Raw genomic sequence first — 23,223 nt, forward strand, 5'->3', positions numbered from 1 at the left:
ACCTTCCTAACGAACAAGTTACTAAATTTACCTATTAGATGGTAGATCGCAAATCTACCAGCACTACATAAATATATATATATATATATATATATATATATATATATATATATATATATATATATATATATATATATATATACAGTATCTCACAAAAGTGAGTACACCCCTCATATTTTTGTAAATATTTTATTATATCTTTTCATGTGACAACACTGAAGAAATTACACTTTGCTCCAGACCTAAACCCTATTGAGCATCTGTGGGGCATCCTCAAATGGAAGGTGGAGGAGCGCAAGGTCTCTAACATCCACCAGCTCTGTGATGTCGTCATGGAGGAGTGGAAGAGGACTCCAGTTTCAACCTGTGAAGCTCTGGTGAACTCCATGCCCAAGAGGGTTAAGGCAGTGCTGGAAAATAATGGTAGCCACACAAAATATTGACACTTTAGGCCCAATTTGGACATTTTCACTTAGGGCTGTTCTCACTTTTGTTGCCAGTGGTTTAGACATTAATGGCTGTGTGTTGAGTTATTTTGAGGGGGCAGCAAATTTACACTGTTATACAAGCTGTACACTCACTACTTTACATTGTAAAAAAGTGTAACTTTTTAGTGTTGTCACATGAAAAGATATAATAAAATATTTACAAAAATGTGAGGGGTGTACTCACTTTTGTGAGATACTGTATATATACATACATGACTTTTATGTTTTACAGAGTTTTAATAACAACTCTGCACAGTTTTTTTTTTTTTTATAGGCTGACAAGTGCAAAGAAAGCAGCATTTTTTTATTTTCTACTTTCTAATTGATTAATTATTGTTCTTAATAATTTAACTGTCTAAGTCAAGCATTATGTCGGATTTTACTGTTGGGAAAAGCAGGGGCTGGCTCAGCCTAACATGAGCCACATACAACCACAATATTACTGATTGATTAAATGCCCCATTTCATTTTCCAATGTCTTATAGTAAAAATGCAGTGACTCTCTGTATCCAATCTATCATTTTTCAATTTGCTTGTTGATGCAACCTAAAGACGGGGAAGCACTGGTCTTTGCCTTGCCTTCTTAAAGGTGAATGGGACAATGTCACCATTAGGAAGAGGAGAAGATTGGGTACATTTCTATCATAATCCCTTTCAAAGCATGACATGCTCTGTGCTGTGCAACATGTCACAATTTAGATTTATTCATCTATGGCCTTATTTCTGGGTTCCTCTAAACTGTTTATTTATTCAAATGCAGCAAAGCTAACCCATCAGACTGTGTGGACATGACCTGTGATGCAAAGAGGAAGACCCTCTTGAAAGATCTTGATGGATCCTTCTTGGGAAAAATTGGTGCTGCGGTACCACAGTCAGAATGGCAGTGGAATGGAGACAGGAGATATGGACTTGGAGATTACAGAATTCCGAAAGTGATGCTGACCAGTCTCAATGGAAGCCGGATACCAGTATCACAGGTGGCTCCCTATGAAGGTAAACATGTCTATATTTACAGTGCTTAATATAAATGAGTGCACACAAACAGATTTGTCAGAAAACTTTTAATTTCCTTTCAGAATTAACATTCTCTATGGGACACTATACTACAAAATACTCCCACAAATGCAAGCCATTGATTGTAATCAACATTTGTTAATTTGCACACTCAAAAAGTATTTTTCCTAACAAATTCATTCAAGACCATATTGCAAAAATGAATACACCCCAATGAAAGTCTGAGGAGCAATGCTAAATTTTAAACAATAAAATCCTAATTATCAAGAATTCAACTACAGGTGAGTCTAATTATTCATTAAACAGGTGTGCAGCAGACAGTTGATTATAAAAGGGTGTTACTTAACAAAGAAAACCCCTTTCCATTTCATGCTGTCAGCAATGGCACCACATGGAAGAGAAATGTCACAAGGCCTGAGAAAGAAAATAATTTCTTTACACAAGAAAGGTGAAGGCTACAAGAAGATCAGCAAAGCTTTTATTATCAGTCAGAATACTGTAGCAAAAGTGATACAAAAATTTAACACACAGGCTGTCCATGGAATGTCCATCGACAGGAGCATCTTCTGATGAGAAGAGTTGAAGAAAATCGCCATGGAGGTTTACTGCAGTTAGCTAAAGAAGTAGGAAGCCAAACTGGGGTGATTGTTTCCCATGACACAATACGATGTACACTGCAGAGAAATGGCATGCATGGGTATTGTCTATGAAGGAAGTCTCATCTAAAGCCCATGCACTAAAAAGCCCACCTAGAATTTCCCAGGGCCCATGCGGAAAAAGAAGAAGACTACTGGGACTCTGTACTCTGGAGGGATGAGACCAAGATAAATGTTTTTGGAACTAATGGCTTCAAAACTGTATGATGTTGCAAAGGTGAGGAGTACAAAGCAAAAGGCATGATGCCTACAGTGAAACATAGTGGTGGCAGTGTCTGTCTGTGGGGCTTCTCTTGAAAGAGAAGATGCTACCATCACTCTGTGCCCTTGGTCGTTGTGCACTTATCCAACATGACAAAGATCCAAAACACACATCTAAGGCCACTGTTGCATTTCTGAAGAACAGGGTGAAAGTGATTCAGTGGCCAAGTATGTCTCCTGATCTGAACCCAGTAGAATACCTATGGGGAATTCTGAAGAGACAAGTTGAGCATCACTCTCCATCCAGCATCCAGGCTCTAAAAGAGGTCGTTCTTGAAGAATGGAAAAAGATAGATGTTGCAATATGTCGCCAACTTGTTCATTCCATGCCAAGATGACTTGGTGCTGTCCTTACAAATCATGGAGGTCAAACAAAATACTAGATGTAGTAGCTTTTGTTGTGGGGTGTATTCATTTTCGCATTAACTAATTTGAGTAAAACTGAAGATTTTGTAATCTAAGTTATATTATTAACCTTACTATAATGTAATGAGCTAAACAAATGTTCTATAAAACATTTTTGTTAAAATTTTGGAAATTATTCTTGTATTCATTTAGATAATGATTAGAATCTTGCTTTTCAAAAGGGGTGTACTCATTTATACTGAACACTGTATAACAATCCATTAGTCTTAATGATGCCAGGTTACTTTTGCTTAAATGGACCAAAATACCAGAATTCACCTGCAGGTGGTGCTGCAGGTAAAATCTGGAATTATGTCTCCCAGTTGTAACAAAGTGGTGAAGGTGCCAGTGGACCCTTTTTGTTGCTTTCACCTGAGCTCATGTGACACTTTATTTCATAATGATTCTTATACAGTAGATACTCATTATAAGTTCTAAATAAAATGATAATTCTCTTTAAATAATTTTTATGTATCTTTTTTAATAATGCTTCCATCTGCTTGTCTTTTGAAGGAATCATCAGAGATAGCACCTGTGTGTACATGTCATCCTGGGAGGCCTATAAATGTTCCGGACTGAATTATGAGATGCTTGTCATTGAAAGTCTGGATGCAGATACAGAGACAAGGCGACTCTCCCCAGTAGCCGTGCTGGGAGATGGCTATTTAGATCTCATTAATGGTACAGACATCAGCTGTTATACAGATTACAAAAATAAATATACATTTTTGATTGGTTGTTGCAGGCAACACAGTCATTTCTCTTTCATGCAGCTGTTAGGTGTGTTTCGCAGGAAGAAGAAATGCACTCAGTTATAATGCAGTCTACTAAATACTCATATACAACATATTGCCATCAACTTTATTTTCCTTCAACCAGCAGGCTGAACACCTGACTCTATTCCCCCATCCACCCACATTTGATGTGGGAATCCTCCCCAGTGTGTCATTGTATCCTGACAGTGGGGAGACTCCCCTGCCTTCAGAATACACAGATCAGCACTGTAGTCTAGAGCACAGATTAAGTGAGAATATATCAACAGGGCAGTTGAACAAAAGTCAATTCGTAGATCGACTTCTGTTATACCACAGTGGCCATACATGGATTGAAATTTGGCCAATACATGTAGGGCCAGCTTTAGTCTGAAGAACATAAAGGAACAAACGATGAAATCATACATGTGGTTAAGCATTAAACTGTCAACTACATTGCTCTCTTTGGGCTTTATTTCAAGTGTTTTACTACTTAAAGCCCATCTCTGGAAAAAGTTAAAATGCCTTAATGCAGAGAATGCAGAATTAATTATGGAAAAAAAATCAATGTTTTATCTTTATAACCACTTTAAAATAAAAAAACTCAATGTATTCATGACATCTCTTGTACCATGTTTGTACATTTTATTGGTTATCCATACAGATCAATGTTTTGTTCTTCTTACAGGGCCCCAAGACCACGGCTGGTGCAATGGATATACCTGTCAAAAAAGGGTTTCTTTGTTTCACTCCATAGTGGCAACAAACAAGTCATTTGATATCTATTTCACAAGCACCAGTCCCCAGAATATGCGCCTTAAGCTACTCAACACAGATGACTCCAAAGTAAGATCACCAGCAAGAGCGTTATGTACTAATTGGCCATGAGGTCTTCCTTATGAACTGTTAAGGCTGACCTTGGTAAATAGGATACATAAGAATGTTTGTTTGCCCCTGCACTTACACAGAATCTTGAAGTGTCAACTGGGCATATATATTTTTTATCATATTCTGCAGCTGTACTGATGGCTATACACCTTCCCATACTGATTACGGAGTATTTCTATTGACGTAGGTGATGTGTCATGTCTTTAATTCATTTACGATAAAATACAAAACATGTTTTTGAAGCCACGATGAAGACCAGCCATTCTCAAATTTTACCCTAGTGGAACCCTTGAAAAAAAAATTCCGACAGCAAGCTTCAGCCCATTGTCTGCTGAAAAGAGGTCACAGAAGTGCACAACGAACTGTACTCCTGTGATCCACAGGAAAAGTACGGCCAAACAAGCTTTGGCTGTACTTCTCCTTTCAGTTATTCTTTTCCATTACTGGAAATCACTAGATGTCCTCAGTCCTCATGATTAGAGTTCTTCAAACCCCTTCTGAGCCTAGGCTGTCGTGGATTTTTCCAGTTGGATAGCATCATCATGCCACCTGGGCCTAGAGTATTACAGCACTGCATAACGCTTACACAGCATTACATGAGTGCCATTCAGACCAGTAGTGGAAGGAGGGTACATGGTGTTACTGGGATAGTGAAAGGACCCTAGAAAATAATTTTTACTGTAACAAATGAGGAAAAGCTAGAATTAGACTAAACTAGAACTTACAACTTTGGTAACCTTTAGGACAAGTCTTTTGAAGGATCTTCATCTTTTGCATTTACACCTTGTCACTGTTCTATTGGATAGGTCAGATTTTCTTACTAATGTCTGTTTTCTTGTAGTCTGTTCTTGTTGGAATCTACTTTTCAAATCCCCAGCGTCTGGATGTTTATGTGAACAATGTCTATATAAACCCAACTAATATAGAATGGAAGACATCTTCTGATTTCACTCTCAAAGAGCCAACCTACCAAGGTAAATCACGTGTGAACACCAATGCTCTGACAATGCATATAGCAAACTGGTGGCATTAAGAGCCCTTTCACACTCACAGCGCCCGGGCGGTAAAGCGCTGCTATTTTTAGCGGCGCTTTACCGTTGTTTTAGCAGCACTTTTCGGCTGCTAGCCGGGTGCTTTTAACCCCCGCTAGCGTCCGAAAAAGGGTTAAAAAGGGGTTTTGCTGGCGCTGCTCATTGATTTCAATGGGCAGGGGCGCTTTAGGAGCGATGTATACACTGCTCCTAAAGCGCCTCAAAGAAGCTGCTTGCAGGACTTTTTTTGATGTCCTGCCAGCGCACCGCTTCAGTGTGAAAGCCCTTGGGCTTTCACATTGGAGTGACAGGAGAGGAGCTTTACAGGCGCTTTGCAGGCGCTATTTTTAGTGCTATAGCGACTCAGTGTGAAAAGGGTCTGTCGGGAAGCAAGTATGGAGGATTCCATTGCTGACCGCCTGGTGAAAATGCTAGGAGCCCAGAGGCCATGCTGATGTTTTGGTTTCAATCGTTTTAGTCATTTTACTGGAATAGGTGTACAAGTAAAGGCAATGTGATGCCACAACTCTGATCTGTGTACTTGCTCAAGGTCAGGGGCTTGCAGCGGGACAATGCTAGCTTTGTTGTGCATGGAACAAATTAATAAAAATAAAAAGTTTTTATTATTATTGTTATTTATTAATATTAATTCATTATGTTCCATTCGTTTAGATACGGCATTCGTTATTTCTGAAAATTCGTAACTTTGGATAAATTCGTATTCATTACATTCACTTAAAGCCAAATTTAAAGGAAATTCCAATACCTATAATTTAATAGTTAGCAGTAGTTAAGTTATTATTAGTTAGTTATTATTTCAGATTTTTCGAATTTTTGGATTTTCGTACTTCCGAATTTTCAGATTTTAGATTTTCAAATTTTACGAATTTCTGAATTTTCGGATCTTTGAATCTCCGAATTTCCGAATTTTCAAATTTCGTAAATTCGGTAATTCGAAATCTGGAAATTCGAAAATTTGTAAATTCGGAATTTTCAAATATTCTAATTTATGAATATTCGGAAAAATTCGTTAAACGGGTTTTCGTTAATTCGGATATCTCTGAATTCACAAATTTGTCGAAATTCGGAACAAAACGAATTGTACATGTCTACTAATCACAGAGATGATTACTACAAAATTAACAAACTGCTTTGTGTGAGGGAACGAGCCTGATCTGCCCTTAATTCCAACTCACACAAAGCAGTTTACTTATCTCTGCAAACAAAAATGTGCGCAACTAGAAAATCATAGACAATATTTTAACAAAATCGATGTTTTGTTATCTGTTTGAAAGGTCAGTATATGCCACGGCTGAACTCTTCTGTGCTTGGAGAAAACTTCTTTGACAGAGACTACAACATGCTGTATGTCCTGGTCCGAGGATCCTCCCCAGTAGAAATACGCACATCTCCCCTCATTGTTCTTGCCTTTAATCTGCCTGCAATGACAGTAGATCAGTTTTACGGGGAGAATCTTGTGAGAAACCTGGCACTCTTCCTGAAGATTCCTGACAGCAAAATTCGGATCACAAAAATTAATACAGAAGGATCCAGACGAAGGAAGAGAGCAGCAGGGGGACTCTCTGTTACTGTGGAAATTTCGGATCCACCTGCACAGCAGAAAAACACAACTTCTAACAACTCCACAGGTAAAGAATGGTCACAGGGAGTTCCCTAAATACAATGATGTGACAGATTATGTCCCTAAGGATTGTGATTATTAAAAAATAAATAAATAAATAAATAAATAAACAATTACATTAAAATATCTATCACTGCAATGGTAATGCACACCCTGTGTGGGGAAAAAAGGTTCATATACTGTAACTTTGGTGCTTTGCTAGCCTATACAAAGTGAATGGGCTGCCTAAGTGCAATGAATATTAGTGTACACCTTAAAGTGATTGTAAGGGTCCGTTTTTATTTTTAAATAACAAACATATCATACTTACCTCCACTGTGCAGCTCGTGTTGCACAGTGTGTCCCCGAACCTCGTCTTTTGGGGCCCCCCGGCGGCTCTCGCGGCTCCTCCCCACATCAGATAACCCCCTAGGAGAAGCGCTTTCCCGAGGGCGTTACCTTGCGGGGTTACCTACCGAGTCCAGGGAGCCAATGGCTGCACTGCTATCAATCTATCCAATCAAGACAGGAGACACCAGCCGGAGCTGGTGTACTCATTCCCGTTGCGCAAATTTCGGGGGTTTAGGTAAGCATAAGGGGGGCTCGGGGGCACTGCTACATTAAAAAAAAATTTTCACCTTAATGCATAGAATGCATTAGGGATAAAAACGGCCAAGGTTTACAACCCTTTTAAGGCGTATTACCATGCATGTGTTAATGCAACAGATTGGACAGGTGTGAATGCAACTGAATACATTCCAGTTGCACCAAAAGAGGTGTCCATAGTTGTGCTGTTTGTTGTCTTTCAAAAACAACCACAGCCTAAGTAGAAAAACCTGTCCCCTGCCAGCATGCTGCAGAGAAGGACTTTTGCTCTTTAGGAGGAAGCAGTGGTCTTTGTTTACTGGTTGGATCCCTCAAATACAGTCAGAGCTAAAACTCTCCAATCGGTAGAGAGCTTGAGCTATACTGAATGCAGAGCTATAGCTCAAAATCGGCAAACTTGTAGATAAGTAGAGAAGGCATTAGAAAATATGTCAGGTTTTTATTGCTGTGTCCCTGCTGGGGAGATTCACTCCACAAGGTGCATCTAAAATCACTAGAACATGAATAGAGGGGAAACCTTCCAATAACTAAACATATTTTACTGCCAACTGTATGAGGGAGGGAATCCATATATTTTTGTAGAGATCTCTGTCTGGGTCCATTTACACTTGTCAAGTGTGGAAAACTGCATTGTCACAATGCATGGCAATATATCTGCACTATGTACACGCAGCACCCCCCTAACCCTGAGGCATGAGGAACCCCCAGTGACAAGGTGGGGTGACATTTCAGTCCGAGGCTAAAATTGGGGGATTGAGAAACATTGGGCGCCAGTCATTAAAAATGTCTTTTAAGAAATGTTAAGGAAAAGGATAAGAGCTGCAGGTACCCCAAGCAACACTTACAGACTTCCAGATCTGCATCCACCCACAAATGGAGCTTTCTTTTGATGATATTTGATCACCTCTGGGGTTTTTATTTTTTGCTAAACAAACTAAAAAGACCAAAAAGACCAAATTTCTTTGTTATAAAATTTAGTTTTCTCCTTCACTGACTGGCACTGATGAGTCTGCACTAATGAGCACTGATGAGGAGGCACTGATATGTAGAAATGATGGGAACCGATAGGCTACACTGATATGCAGCACTGATGGGCACGGATAGGCGGCACTGATGGGCACGGATAGGCGGCACTGATAGGCGGCACTGATGGGCACTGATAGATGCCACTGGATAGGCAGCACTGCTGAGCTACTGACAGGCATTACTGATTGGCATTTGAAGGGCACTGACAGGCATTACTGATGGGCACTGATTGGCACATTTATGGGCACTGAGAGGCGCTACTGATGGGGCAGACTGGCAGCTGATGGGCACTGTAGTGCACTGTATTATTAAAAAAAGGACATTGTTGTGGTGCATTGGCAACCCATTCATAATAAATGCATTAACACACAGCAAGGGAATATTTACATGTAAATGGGCCCTCAAGGAGGAAAAACTTCCCCAATAAGACAGCAAAAAATGTAAAAATAAAACTTGTTGAGTAATGTTGCCCTTTACCCACGACTAAAAATAACATTTTGGCTTTGGATATACTTTAATCCTGTATAGAGTAGTCGGTGGGAATACAGTGTGAATTCACAATACATGCATAGTAAATTCTGCCCACTGTGTAAGCATCATGTGGTCAGCAAAGCAGACTGCACCCAAAAAAAGATTTGGATGTGGAGTGGTTAGTCACCCTGACTGGGTGGGTGGGCATTCAAAATATAATTCATAGTAACTTTACAATATCTATGCACTGCATATTGTTCTCATGTCTGCAGTTGTATGTACAACTCAGTGTTAAGCATTTCTCTTGTTATGTAGGTGATCTGTCATACTCGGATTTCCAGTCGGTGAGTCAAAACCTGGCATCGGCAGCAATCAATGGAAGTCTCAGCAGTTACCTGAATGTCAGCGTTTCTTCAGTGTCAGTGTCCACTCCTGTGCCACCTCCGACTGACGCAGCCTGGAGCCAGGTAATACCTGAATATCAGTGACAGTGTTGTGCATTCTGTAGGTTACTATTACGTATGGGTTACCTGAATCATATTGGTGGTCATACTGCAGAGAAACATCACAGAATAATGGCAAATGGTTACATCTCAACAATTTATGTACATTTTATACTCAGGTAAATATAATGTGACACCTCAAAATGATATATAAACCATCAGAAAAAAATATTTAAAGTATACCTAAAGCCAAAATGTCTGTGTTTCATTTGAAATAGAGATTGACTAACTTCTATAAGTTTTTCATCTGTGTCCCATTAGGGAGATTTCCCTTCACTTCCTATTATATAGATACAACAGGATAGCTTTCACTGTAACAAGTGTCCCCCCCACCCTGGAAGATTTCTGTTCTGGTAACAAGTTAAAATTGTGGATTTCCCTCATTCTTTGTACAATCCAATGGTTGTTGTAACCCAGTGTTTCTCAACCTTTATTCAAGGCACCCCAGTCTAAAATGCAAAAAATGGAAATGATACTTGAAATGGGAAACCTGAGCCTTGGACACAACCTTCTTGAAGAAATTAACATGTTACATTCCCCTATCATGTCAGAGATCCCCATCCTAGAGTCTCATTACATTTGATGCCCACCAATCACACAGTTGCCCCCATCACAGAGCCCCCTAATCACACAGCCTCCCCATCACAGCAGCGCACCAGAGGACAGGAGGTAAAGCAGGTCAGGAGCAGGTGGGCTTCCATTGTCTTCTAAATGCTGGAGGAGGACCTGCATATCAACCATCCCGGATCAGTACCATTCATTGCTATGATGTGCAGTTTTTATTACCCTCTGCAGGGCATTTCTGTCATGGGTTGAGCATGATCCTTGCCACAAAAAAATGTGATAAGTTTGCACACTTTCAATGGCAGCTTTATAGAAGCTAAAAAGCTTGCCCTCCACAGCTTTCTCAAAACCTACAGTCTGTGATGAGCCTTGCCCACCAGACGGGATATAGAGTATCTCACAAAAGTGAGTACACCCCTCACATTTTTGTAAATATTTTATTATATCTTTTCATGTGACAACACTGAAGAAATGACACTTTGCTACAATGTAAAGTAGTGAGTGTACAGCTTGTATAACAGTTTAAATTTGCTGTCCACTCAAAATAACTCAACACACAGCCATTAAAGTCTAAACCACTGGCAACAAAAGTGAGTACACCTCTAAGTAAAAATGTCCAAATTGGGCCCAAAGTGTCAATATTTTATGTGGCCACTACTATTTTCCAGCACTGTCTTAACCCTCTTGGGCATGGAGTTTACCAGAGCTTCACTGGTTGCCACTGGAGTCCTCTTCCACTCCTCTATGACAACATCATGGAGCTGGTGGCTGTTAGAGACCTTGCGCTCCTCCACCTTCCATTTGGAGATGCCCCACACATGTTCAACAGTATTTAGGTCTGGAGACATGCTTGGCCAGTCCATCACCTTTACCCTACGCTTCTTTAGCAAGGCAGTGGTCATCTTGGAAATGTATTTGGGGTCGTTATCATGTTGGAATTCTGCCCTGCGGCCCAATCTCCAAAGTAGGGGGGGGGTCATGCTCTGTTTTAGTATTTCACAGTACATGTTAGCATTCATGGTTCCCTCAGTGAACTGTAGCTCTCCAGTTTCGGCAGCATTCATGCAGCCCTAGACCATGACACTCCCTCCACCATGCTTGACTGTAGGCAGGACACACTTGCCTTTGTACTCCTCACCTGGTTGCCGCCACACACGCTTGACACCATCTGAACCAAATAAGTTTATCTTGGTCTCATCAGACCACAGTACATGGTTCCAGTAATCCATGCCCTTAGTCTGCTTGTCTTCAGCAAACTGTTTGCGGGCTCTCCTGTACATCATCTTTAGAAGAGGCTTCCTTCTCGGATGGAAGCCATGCAGACCAATTTGATGCAATGTGCAGCGTATGGTCTGAGCACTGACAGGCCGACAGGCTCTTATAGATGTAGCAGTTACAGGGATGAGGCAAACCATTTACCATGACAGCGGTGATTACAATGACCACTTTTATTTATTTATGTAAAACCTTTTTCCCAAAAGGAAAATAACATATTTGCTGTAACTGCTTATAAAGTATTAGCTGGAGTTTGGCTTCAATGTAACAATGCTGCTGTCCAATGGTGCCCCCTGTGCTCCTTCATCTAGGGTGGGAACACTGTAACACAGGAGGTGTGTTACTGGCCAGATCATCAAGTGAAAACGGGGACGGGGGGAGACTAAAAAATAATAAAACCAATACAACCTCCACATCTAATGATTGGTAAGCTGCAATACATTACATTTTTGGTTTTGGGTTCAATCCAGCTTTATTAAAGTGGTGTTCCGCCCTAAAAAAAAACAATAAAAAGCCAGCAGCGACACATACTGCAGCTGCTGGCTTTTAGCAATTGGACACTTACCTGTCCTGGAGTCCAGCGATGTCTTCCCCGCAGCTGACAGGTGCTGCCGCCGACATTGCGGGTAAGGGTACCCGGCAGTGTAGCTTTACGGCTTTACAGGGGAGCCCTACTGCGCATGTGCAAGGCCCCACTCCTCTCTCCTACTGGCCCGGCGACAGGGGGAGGAGGAGGAGGGAGGAGGAGGGAGCCCCGTGGTGATGTCACAGGCCTCAGCCCGGACTCCCAGAAGTGGGAACAGGATACCTGTCAAAGACAGGTATCCTGACCCCCCGCCCCCCGGAAGGTGCCAATTGTGGCACCGGAGGGGGAGAGGAGAAAAATAAGCAGAAGTTCCACTTTTGGGTGGAACTTCGCTTTAAAGCCATACTCTTGCATTTTTTTTAATTAATCTTGGCTAAAGTGTGAACAGGCTAGATCTTCATTCAGGTCTAGTTTTACATCTGCACCCATGGCTTCCTGTCCCAGGTAACAAGTGTCACCAGAAGTTGATGTAAAGGGAAATCTTTGTAATAACAAAGTGAGGAAGGCTTGCCATCTATCTATTATTTTATTACGGTCTGTATCCCTGTTGGGAAGATCTTCCTCACTACCTTGCCAAGAACAGGTACTTTGTGTATAGAAGGTGTTGAGTAGTGGGAAATAAATTATTATCTGTATACAAAAAATACATTTATTTTGTACATTAAATAAATATAAAGGCTGAGATGAAAACATACAGGGCTAGTGATGTCCCGGAATACACTGTGACAAAGAAATATTATGTATTTTAGGTGGCGGAGCAGCCTGTTGTCAGCAGGAACCAGTCGTCATCCACTGGAAACTATCTGGCTACAGTATCCTCGCTGAAAGTAATCCGTGATCCTGTGGCTGGATTGCCGGGACAGGTGTTGTCACAACAACCATCTATAATGGCTGTAGACTCTAATGTAAGTTTCCTATAAGCTTTTTTGTAACAAACTCTGAGTTCTTTATTCTTTTATTACAGGTATTTATATGGTGCTGTGCTGACAAATTACACAGGGTTGTAAATGTTGTCCATTCACATCAGACCCTGCCCTTAAGGAACTTAAAGTCTAAGGTCCCACATGCATACATACTAGGGCAATGAAGGAGGGTACTTTTTTAATGTATAACTAGGGTTGCCACCTTTTCTTCAAGCCAAACCCGCACACATTTGCAGCACATGGCAATTTTTATTTTTTTTTGCAGTAAACACTAGCCTAGGACCTAAGACACATTTGGGTGCCCCAAGCAGAGCAGTAATGTTGCGTGCAGAGTGTGCTGTGGCAAACAGTGGGTGTGGCCAAATTGCTCTTGCTGACATCATTACCCCACCCTTCAATGATGCCAAACCTGTCCCTAGACAGCCACCAACTGCTCCTGTATGGCAACAGATTTGTGTGTGTCCGTCTCGGTTACTTGGTGAGCCACAGCCTGGTCTGAATAATGTGTCCAGGTTTTAGACGGGCTGAAACTCAGACACACGATTCAAAACCCAGAATGTCCGCGTGAATCCTGGACAGGTGGCAACCCTATGTATAACCCTAAGTCAGGGTTAATTATGTTTAACATTACTCCACAGTCCCCGTCTAAACATTACAAAGCAGGGAGAACATGTAGGGCTAAAGAGCCTTACATGCTAATAAAAATTGGTGGTCACTTTTTTTTTTTTTTTCAAATATAGGTTTTATTTATTTTTTTACAGGCCCAACGTGGGCTTAAAACATTACAATACAGTACGATACATACATACATTGAAAATTAGGAGAGGCATATTCATTTACCTTCCTAAATAATCCCATACATTGATAGATTTCTTACACTAGAAGGTCAGCAGTAAAAATTCACATTTAACATTTCTCTCCATAAGTCTCCCCTCGCCTCCCATCCCACTCAGGCAGAACCTCAATACCCAAGGGGGGAGGGGCAGCGGAGAAAATCATAGGTATACATCGGGAAAGAGAGGGGTAGATAGAGAGAGGGATAAAGGAAAGAAAAGGAGGAGCCTGCAGGGGGGGGAGGGGGGGGGCTTGGGGCTCTGGTTGATTCAGGACAGCCCCAGATTTTGTATTCTCTGGAGGAGTGAGCTTATCAGGCGCTTCTAAGGATGGTGCCCTCTGAGGACAGAATAAATTGTTGGCATATTGCCCATGTCTTTCTATATTTTTCCTGTTGGTGTCTCGTCGTTAGTACCAGGTCTTCCATTCTACTAATCTCCTCCACCCTCCGAACCCACTCCGCCATGGTTGGTGGAGTTTGTCTTTTCCATTGGAGTGGGATACAAGATTTAGCTGCGTTAACTAAGTGTCGCACGATGGACTTTTTGTATCTTTTAGTTGATATAGTATTTACGTGTAACAGAAAAAAAGCCGGGTCATTGGGGATATTGTATTCCGAGAGTTTTTGGATGGTTGCTCTAATGGTGGACCAGAAATGTGAGAGTTTCGAGCAGGACCAGAATACGTGCAGCAACGTGCCCCTCTCCACCCGACATCTCCAACAAAGTGCCGAGGTGTTCGGGTAGAAGGTATATAGGGCTTGGGGGGTTAGGTACCACCTCGTCAAGAGTTTATAGTTAGTTTCCTGTATTTTTGTGCAAATAGAGGACTTTAGCGAAAAAGTTACTATACGTTGAATCTGGTCCGATGTAAATGTATAGTTCAAATCCCTCTCCCATTTACGTATAAAGGTTAGATGTGTGTTGTCCGTCGGGGTAATGAGGAGGTTATACATTATCGATAGCGTCCTTGCGAGTGCACCCTCCTCTGAGCAGTAATCTTCAAATGCCGTTAGAGGTTGTACGAACCCCTGTGGGTTAGGTATAGACGTGAGGAAGTGTCTCAACTGGACAGCCGTCCAAAATGATAACTTAAAGGGGCCTGTTTGGTTGCTTAATGTCTCCACGGATGGCCATGAATCTCCTGTCAGAAAGTGTCGTGCTTGTGTGCGCTTTAAGCTCCAAAGTGCATTTTTAACCTGAGGGTCTAGACCTGGGGAGAATTGCGGGTTTCCTATAATTGGATAGAGTGGGGAGTTAGCCGACGATAGTGATTGCAGTTGGCATGTTTGTGAGCTCACCCGGAGCGTCGTCCCAATCAGTGGGTGTCTTTTGTCTTGTACTCAAAGGTGTTCATAGCACCACAGAGCTCCCTGCAGGGGTATTTGCACCTGGGCCTGTTCTAGGTGTGTCCACAGTTTGAGGTCTTGGTGGCGACACCAGTCTATAATTCTGCCCAGGTCTACTGCTTGGTAGTATTTTCTCACATCCGGGACAGCAAGGCCTCCGGAAGCTTTGGGCATAGATAGGAGTGTACGTGGTAATCTCGATTTCTTGTTTGCCCATATGAATTTATGGAGTTGACTGTGCACCTTTCTAAAATAGGATGTGGGGATCGCGATTGGGAGTGCTTGTAACATATAAAGGTATTTGGGTAAGATGCACATCTTGATAAGAGTGCATCTACCGAACCAGGAGTGTAGGCCTTTACCCCAAGACGTCAGTATGTTTCTTTTCTTAGCTAGTAAGGGTGGGAAATTCAGCCTAAAGGTATGGTTGAGGTTTGCTGGGACCAGAGTACCCAAATATGTCAGAGCTGTGGATGTCCATTTAAAGTTAAAACTAGAGCGCAGTGTTTGCAGTGTAGGTCGTGATAACTCTATACCCATGGCCTCTGACTTGTTGTAGTTAATTTTAAGATTGGAGATATTTCCAAATTCTTCAAATTCCCTAAGAAGATTTGGAAGAGAAATTACTGGGTTTGATAGGGAGAACATCAGGTCGTCCGCATATGCAGAGACCTTATATTGGGCCCCGCCGACCTTTAGACCTTGGATGTCTGGGTTATTTCTAATTTTGCTTAAGAACGGTTCTAACGTGAGGGCAAACAGTAGGGGGGACAGTGGACAACCCTGTCTTGTCCCGTTTTTAATTTGGAAGGGGTCCGATAAAATTCCGTTCACTTTGACTTGAGCTGTGGGGGTATTGTATATTTGGGTAATCCATCCCATCATCTTTTCTCCCAGTCCTATGTGTCTGAGGACTGTAAACACATACTCCCAATTGACCCTATCGAATGCTTTTTCAGCGTCCGTGTTTAGGAAAACTGAGGGCTCATGGGTCTGGTTGGCTATGTGTATCAAATTTAGTACTTTAATTGTACTGTCTCTGGCTTCCCTGGTGGGGATAAAGCCCACCTGGTCTAAATGCATTAAAGATTGCATATGATGGGTTAGACGGGACGCGAGGATCTTAGTAAATAGTTTGAGGTCTATGTTTAGCAGGGAGATGGGTCTGTAACTACTACATATTAGAGGGTCTTTGCCCTCTTTTGGGATGACTGTAATGTGCGCTCATGTGGTATCATTTGAAAAGGCTGTTTGAGGTCCTATTGCATTAAAAAATGATATCATGTGGGTGTTGAGGGATGAGAATAGCGTTTTATAATATGGGAGGGTAAGGCCATCTGGTCCAGGGGCTTTATCAGGTTTGGCAGATTTAAGTGCTAATGTCAATTCTTCTTGCGTGATTGGAGAATCCAAATCCGCTATATTTTCTGATGTCAGTGTCGGAATCTGGCTGGAGGATAAATATGCCTCCATCCTCGACTGTGCTCTTGGCATGGACGGTAGGCTGTAAAGAGTTTCGTAATTTTCCTTAAAGGAGTTAGCTATCTGACGTGGTAAGCTGACTTTCGTATCTGTTATCGTTTTAATATGGGGGATGTATGTTTTCATTTTAAGATCTTTAACTGCTCTAGCTAGTATCCGTCCACATTTGTCTCCCGACTCATAAGTAGTGAGGCGACATCTTTGTAATGCTGCTTTTGCCCTATACCCAAGTAGGTCATTTATTTGACTGCGGCTTCTACTAGGGGGTCTGGTGAATTTTTGTGTTGCGACGCAGTGATGTGGAGTTTGTTGAGAAGTAGCTCTAGCTGTTTCCCATTCTCTCTTTTTATCCGTGTGCCGTGTTTTATAAATATCCCCCTGATAACCGCCTTATGGGCCTCCCATACCGAGCCTGGGGTGCAGTCAGCTGTTGTGTTTGTACGAAAATAACCTGTCAGTTCTCTATTCACTTCTTCTAGGACCTCAGGTCTCTGCAGAAGGCTCTCATTTAGGCGCCAGAAGGGAGTCTTGTGCGTAGAGATGTCCGACAATGCGTAGGTCAACATTATCGGTGCATGGTCTGACCATGTCCTTAGGCCTATAGTCGAATCCTTAACAGCATGTAGTTGGCTATGGGGAATTAGGAAGTAGTCTATTCTTGAGTGTATTTTGTGGGGGGGTGAGTAGAACGTGTAGTCCCTTTCACCCGGGTGGTGGAGGCGCGACACATCAATGAGCTGGTTCTCATGTAGGGTTTTGGTGATGTGTTTACGTGCCTTAATCGATATGGAGGACGATCCTGAGGAAGTATCTACATTTGGAGCTAAGGGTGTGTTGAAGTCTCCCCCTAGTATCAATTGGCCCTCGCGAAAGTTGGCTAGTTTAGAGAGGGTGTGTTGTATGAAAGTGTCCTGGTTTTCATTTGGGGCATATATGGTCGCCAGCGTCAGGAGCCTATCTCCAATAAGACCCTTAATAAATGTGTACCTGCCCTCTCTATCCACCATAGATGCCTTAGGAGTCCAATGTATTTTACTTGACAGGAGGATGGAGGTTCCTCTAGATTTAGTCTTGTTAGTAGAGTGATAGGTCATTGGGAAGGATCTATTTTTAAGGACTGGCAATTTGTCCTCTTTAAAATGGGTTTCCTGGATGAAGGCCACGTCAGCCTTGGCTCGCCTTAACTCATTCATAAGAATACGTTGTTTCTCCAGTGTGTTAAGGCCCTTTGCATTTACCGAGAATAATTTCAGGCCATCCATCCTCAACCAGAGCACTGGACGGGGTAGGGGAGGGAAAAAGGGGGAAACCGGGGATAGAAACCTAGCTGTTGGTGAGTTGTATTAGGTCTCTACAAAGTGACCTTAAAAACACTCTCTTTTATCAAGGAAAATTCAGCTATATCAGGGAAAACAAACAAACAAATTCAGTAAAGAGGGAAGATGGGAAGGGAGGGGGGGGGGTAGGTAGGGTAACACTACTGCATGCGTCTAAGTAGGTAGGATAACACTAGGGCATGCGTCTAAGTAAAAGAACCCCGGGGGGGTTCCATGTAGGCCTATTCAAAAGTGTTGAGCAGTGTAATTATCAGGAACCGACCTAGCACCTTTATGCATCAAATTTGAATATCTGTCTGATTGAATTCCAGCTCTTCATCTTGCACCAGTTGCCAGAAAATCTAATTAAGTATTGTATGCTCTATTTATCGCAGTTTAGCCTGTCATTTACTCTATTATTATTATTTAGACTAACCAGCTTGCCTGGCATAACCAATCATTGGCTCTAACATTCAGAAAAACAGCATGTATTCTCATCATCTTATACGTCTATGCAGCCTCTTTGTATAGTAATATCTAGGGCATTGCATCACGTATCTGTGCCTTGAGCTGTAATAAAACAAGAATAAAGGAAAAACAGAAATCAATAACGGAACCCCTTTAACATAAAAAACATTAAACCGTTCTCCGGATATCTCCGGGGACCAAGAGAGCAGGGGGGGGGGGGGGGGAAGCTAGGGGCGGGCTTCATCATCTTCCGCGTCAATTCAGGGGGTAAAAAAAAAAAACCTACTCCCCTAACTTCAGCATATGTAAACATTGGATTCACCCCTCCAGCCCCGCCCCTCGCACAGATCCCCGCCCCCCAGAACCCCCCAGGAGTAGATCCCCCAATTCTTCTAGGCTCACCCGCCCTTTGCACATGGGGAGGGTGAGGGCTCGGCGGCAGTCACAATTATATAGGTGGCAGAGCCAGTCACTATACATCTCAAGCTCTCCCCTTTTAGAAGTGGGGGGTGAAATTATCCCCTCTGCTTTTTGAAAGTGTTCCTGGTAAGGGACAGGCAGTCCTTTATATCAACCGTGGGGCATACATTGGGTTCGGTCAGAGGGTATCTCAGGAAGCAGGGGAAAAACAATAAAGCTGAACGTCCTGCCCCAGGGGAGAACAGCAACCCCTCATGACTCACGTCAAACTCTCCCCTTTTAGAGGTGGGGGTGAAATTATCCCCTCTGCTTTTTTCTTTAAAAAAAAAAAAAAAAGTGTTCCCGGTAAGGGACAGGCAGTCTTTCATATCCACCGTGGGGCATACATTGGGTTCGGTCAGATGGTATCTCAGCAGGCAGGGGAAAAACAATAAAACTGAACGTCCTGCCTCAGGGGAAAACAGCAACCCCTCATGACTCACGTGTCCCATCTGGTGTCGGTGGACGAGATCTCCGGCGTTGCCTCTGCTGAGGGTTTATCTGCGACGATTGTGGGCCTAGTCGTCCCCCCGTTTGGGGGAGGAACATCAGCCAGTTCGGTATCCGGATGGGGGTGGTCTCCAGAAATGTAGAGAGGGCCGGTAAGTCCCTCTGGGAGCGCAGCTGGAACGATCTTTGTCCTCTCCTGAAAAGCACTGAAAAGTGGATATCCCCAGCGATAGGTGGCTCCTTGTCTGCGGGCTGTCTCTAACACTGGGCGCAACATAGCTCTCCTCTGTAGGGTGGCTCTGGAGACGTCAGGTAGAATTTTAACCGCCGCTCCATCAAAGTCTACGTCTCCCGCCTCCCATGCTCTGCGGATGATTATTTCCTTGTGGGAATAATGATGAAGTCGGCATATAACATCCCTCGGTCTATTAGGGTCTTGCGATTTTGGACCCAGCGCTCGATGGATGCGGTCGAACTCCATATTCTGTGGGAGCGAGTCACCTGGAAGCTTGCGGAATATGGCGATCGCAGTGGCGGCTAAGTCTTCAGGTCCCGTCGCCTCTGGGAGGCCGCGCAGACGAAGGTTGTTACGTCTGCTGCGGTCCTCCATTTCTTCTTGGTGTAGTTGGAGCATTGTAGCAGCGTCCACATGAGCCTCTTGGAGATGTTCTAAATCTGAGACCCGTTTTTCCAGGGATGTCACTGAGGTCTCCCCCGCCGTCAATCTAGTGGATAGTGTGTTCAGCTCTCCTCTCACTTCCTGCATGTCTTTGCGGTGTTGTGTGTCCAGGCGTTCGATGAGGGATTCTATATCCAGCTTAGCGGGGAGGGCTTTAAGCAGTGCCCATAGCTCCGCTTCTCCTCTCATGCCTCCAGAGTTTAACAGGGGGGGTCCCCGATCCGGACTGCAGGACCACCGGAACATCTGAGTAAGAGTCTGAGTCCATTGAGGCGGCTGGGGATGCCGATCGGTTCACTTGCATACCGCTCGTCTCTCCACGTGGTTCCGCCATCTTGGGGTCCGGGGTGGGAGTCCGGGGTTGAGTGAGGAAGTGGTCCATAGTTCCTCCAGAGTCTCTCGGCTTGGCTGGTTTAACTCTCCCCTTTGTCCTCCTTCTCCTTGAGTACATGCCTTACACTCCGGGTGGGTTTTAGAGCATAGTAGGCTCGGTTAGCCTGGATGAAGCCGGGAGCTCAGAAGCACAGCGTCCTCACCTCGCCATGTCCAGGCCACGCCCCGGTCACCTTTTTTAAGTGTGCCCTACTTGCTTAAAAAGCAAGTAAGAAGAAAAAAAAAACAAATTGCTGGTCAACTTTTTAAGTGATATTAAAGTTTTCATTTTTATTTTCCTAAAATAACAAGCACTTACCTGCTCTGTGTGATGGTTCTGCACAGAGCAGCCCTGATCCTCTTCTTGGGTCCCCCTCCAGCTCTCTTGGTTCCTCCTCCACCAGCGCTCCTGGCTCCTCCTCTTCAGCAAGTGCCCACCATAAAAAACTTTCTATAGGGCACTCGTGCGGGCTTGCTCCCGAGCTACCCTGTCTGCATCTATTGACACAGACAAGGTAGCTTGGCCCTGCCCCCAGCTTGCTTGTCGCAGGATTTGATTGACAGTAGCGGGAGCCAATGGCTCCCGCTGCTATCAATCTGCCCAGTGAGGAGGGAGAGCACGGAGAGAGCCGCTGCTCTCAAGCACATTGCTGGATTGGGAATGGGCTCAGGTAAGTATAAGGGGGATGAGGGGGGATCCTGTGACACATAAAGAGAATGCATTAAGGTAAAAAACCTTTGGGCTTTAGAACCACTTAAAGGTATGCTATGTTATATGTAACAAATATAAAATAGGTGTCATTTAAATTTGGCTGCATCAATGGAAATACTCTTTAAGGTTATTTTTGAACCTTGAGGCTGGGTTCACATATGAACCGCATGCAGCTCACAGCAGTGTCCGGTGCGTCCTGGTTCACCGTTTCGGGTACAATTTCAGCCCGAATTTTGGGCTGAATTCAGACCTGAAATGGACCAAAAGAGGGACAGCGTTTTTGTGCAAAACGCACCGCACCTGCTATTGTGAATTGGCTAACAACGATCTGTTATCAGATTTTCCTATCGTGTGTACACAAGTTTGTCACACAAAAGTCCAAAGTACAAACACGCATGCTCGGAATCAATGCACACCAAACACAACATTAGCAGAAGGTGCCCAAAGGGTGGCGCTCAAGAGCTGAAATTCCACGTAGTACGTCACTACGTTTGTGTTTGTTGGACGACCATTGTGTACTGTTTGAATGCAAGACAAGTTCCCGGCACACGCCCTTCTGCCAACAATCCGATCGTGTGTACGAGGCTTTAATGTGTGTTGGGATTCCTAATATGTGTTGTGTAATGGGGCTTTGCATATATTAATCCTTACTATAATTATGGGTACAATATATTGTGCAGATGTGATATTCGTATGTATAGATTTATCATGTTGTAGTATTACCTTTTTATCTTTTTACTTTATTAAAACAAGGCAAGATATGCAATATGGTTTAAGTAAGTTAGTTTGTTTTCTTGAAAGAAGTCTTTAGACTTATTTGACTCTTACTAGCTAGGATTTTTTATTGTGCATCGCCAATCTTGTGATTGGGGCACCCCTGCCAGACATTTTACTGGTGACCTCATTTTTCCCTGCAACAGACCATCATGATCGGCACTCCTTGTGAATGAGCATTGCAGCACATAGATGTAGTCACCACTCCTCCTGTAATCATTTCCACATGGTGGACAGCCCAGTGCAAAGCATTGACCCTCTCCCTGCCAATCAATGCTGCTGTACAAAGGATTACACATTTATAAACAGGTTAAGAAACGTATGCTAGTTCATTGTAGAATAAATCTATATTTTTTGTTATAATTGGAGTAAATATATTTTGATTTCTACCTTGAGCTCAGATTTAACTCTCGGTTCTGTTTTCTTTGTAGGGAAATTGTGTTTCTGTGAGCAGCAGTTCATTGTCACTAACAGCAAGACTGAAATATGCAAATAACACCTACGCCAGCGATGGACTGGCTGGGAACACTACCATATTGTTTGACAGCTGCTGGGCCAACTACACCGACCTTGTTCTCAACATACCAGGTAGGAGCAAAATTTTATATCTCTGCTTCTGTGTGCATCTAAAGGGCATGTAAGTGATTCTAAAGTGGCCCCGTTGTAAAATCAACTGATTAGCTGCAGGCGCTGTTCATCGGACAATTTTCAGCCGGGCTCCCTCAACAAAAAAATTGATTGAGTAATTTAATTTTGGCATAGCCAGTCAATATTAGAGTTTCACCCAATTCCTTTCAATCGGCTGACATTCTAATGCCCTGTACATGTGATCGGACATTGATCGGACATTCCAACAACAAAATCCATGGATTTTTTCCAACGGATGTTGGGTCAAACTTGTCTTGCATACACACGGTCGCACAAAGTTGTCGGAAAATCCGATCGTTCTGAACGCGGTGACGTAAAACACGTACACCATGACTATAAATGGAGCAGTAGCCAATAGCTTTCGTCTCTTAATTTATTCTGAGCATGCATGGCACTTTGTGCGTCAGAATTGTCCACACACGGTCGGAATTTACGCGAATGGATTTTGTTGTCGGAAAATTTTATAGCCTGCTCTCAAACTTTGTGTGTCGGAAATTCCGATGGAAAAAGTCAGATGGAACCCACATACGATCGGAATTTCTGACAACAAGCTCCGATCGCACGGGTGCACAGATTGTACACATGTGAATACATTTGAATAAGACCAAAGG

General features: G+C 43.0%; 1 protein-coding gene across 1 annotated transcript in view; it reads left to right on the forward strand.

The window, feature by feature from the left end:
* LOC141145445 (fibrocystin-L-like) overlaps positions 1-23,223 on the forward strand; it is a 265,012-nt gene that overhangs the window by 232,461 nt on the left and 9,328 nt on the right. The window contains exons 70-77 of the mRNA XM_073632157.1: positions 1,249-1,481; positions 3,338-3,505; positions 4,265-4,422; positions 5,306-5,438; positions 6,791-7,144; positions 9,535-9,686; positions 12,897-13,052; positions 22,396-22,552. Coding sequence (XP_073488258.1) covers positions 1,249-1,481; positions 3,338-3,505; positions 4,265-4,422; positions 5,306-5,438; positions 6,791-7,144; positions 9,535-9,686; positions 12,897-13,052; positions 22,396-22,552 — 1,511 coding nt within the window. The remainder of the gene's footprint in view (positions 1-1,248; positions 1,482-3,337; positions 3,506-4,264; positions 4,423-5,305; positions 5,439-6,790; positions 7,145-9,534; positions 9,687-12,896; positions 13,053-22,395; positions 22,553-23,223) is intronic.

This window comes from Aquarana catesbeiana, linkage group LG05 (genome assembly GCF_042186555.1).
Source record: "Aquarana catesbeiana isolate 2022-GZ linkage group LG05, ASM4218655v1, whole genome shotgun sequence".
Lineage (NCBI taxonomy): Eukaryota > Metazoa > Chordata > Amphibia > Anura > Ranidae > Aquarana > Aquarana catesbeiana.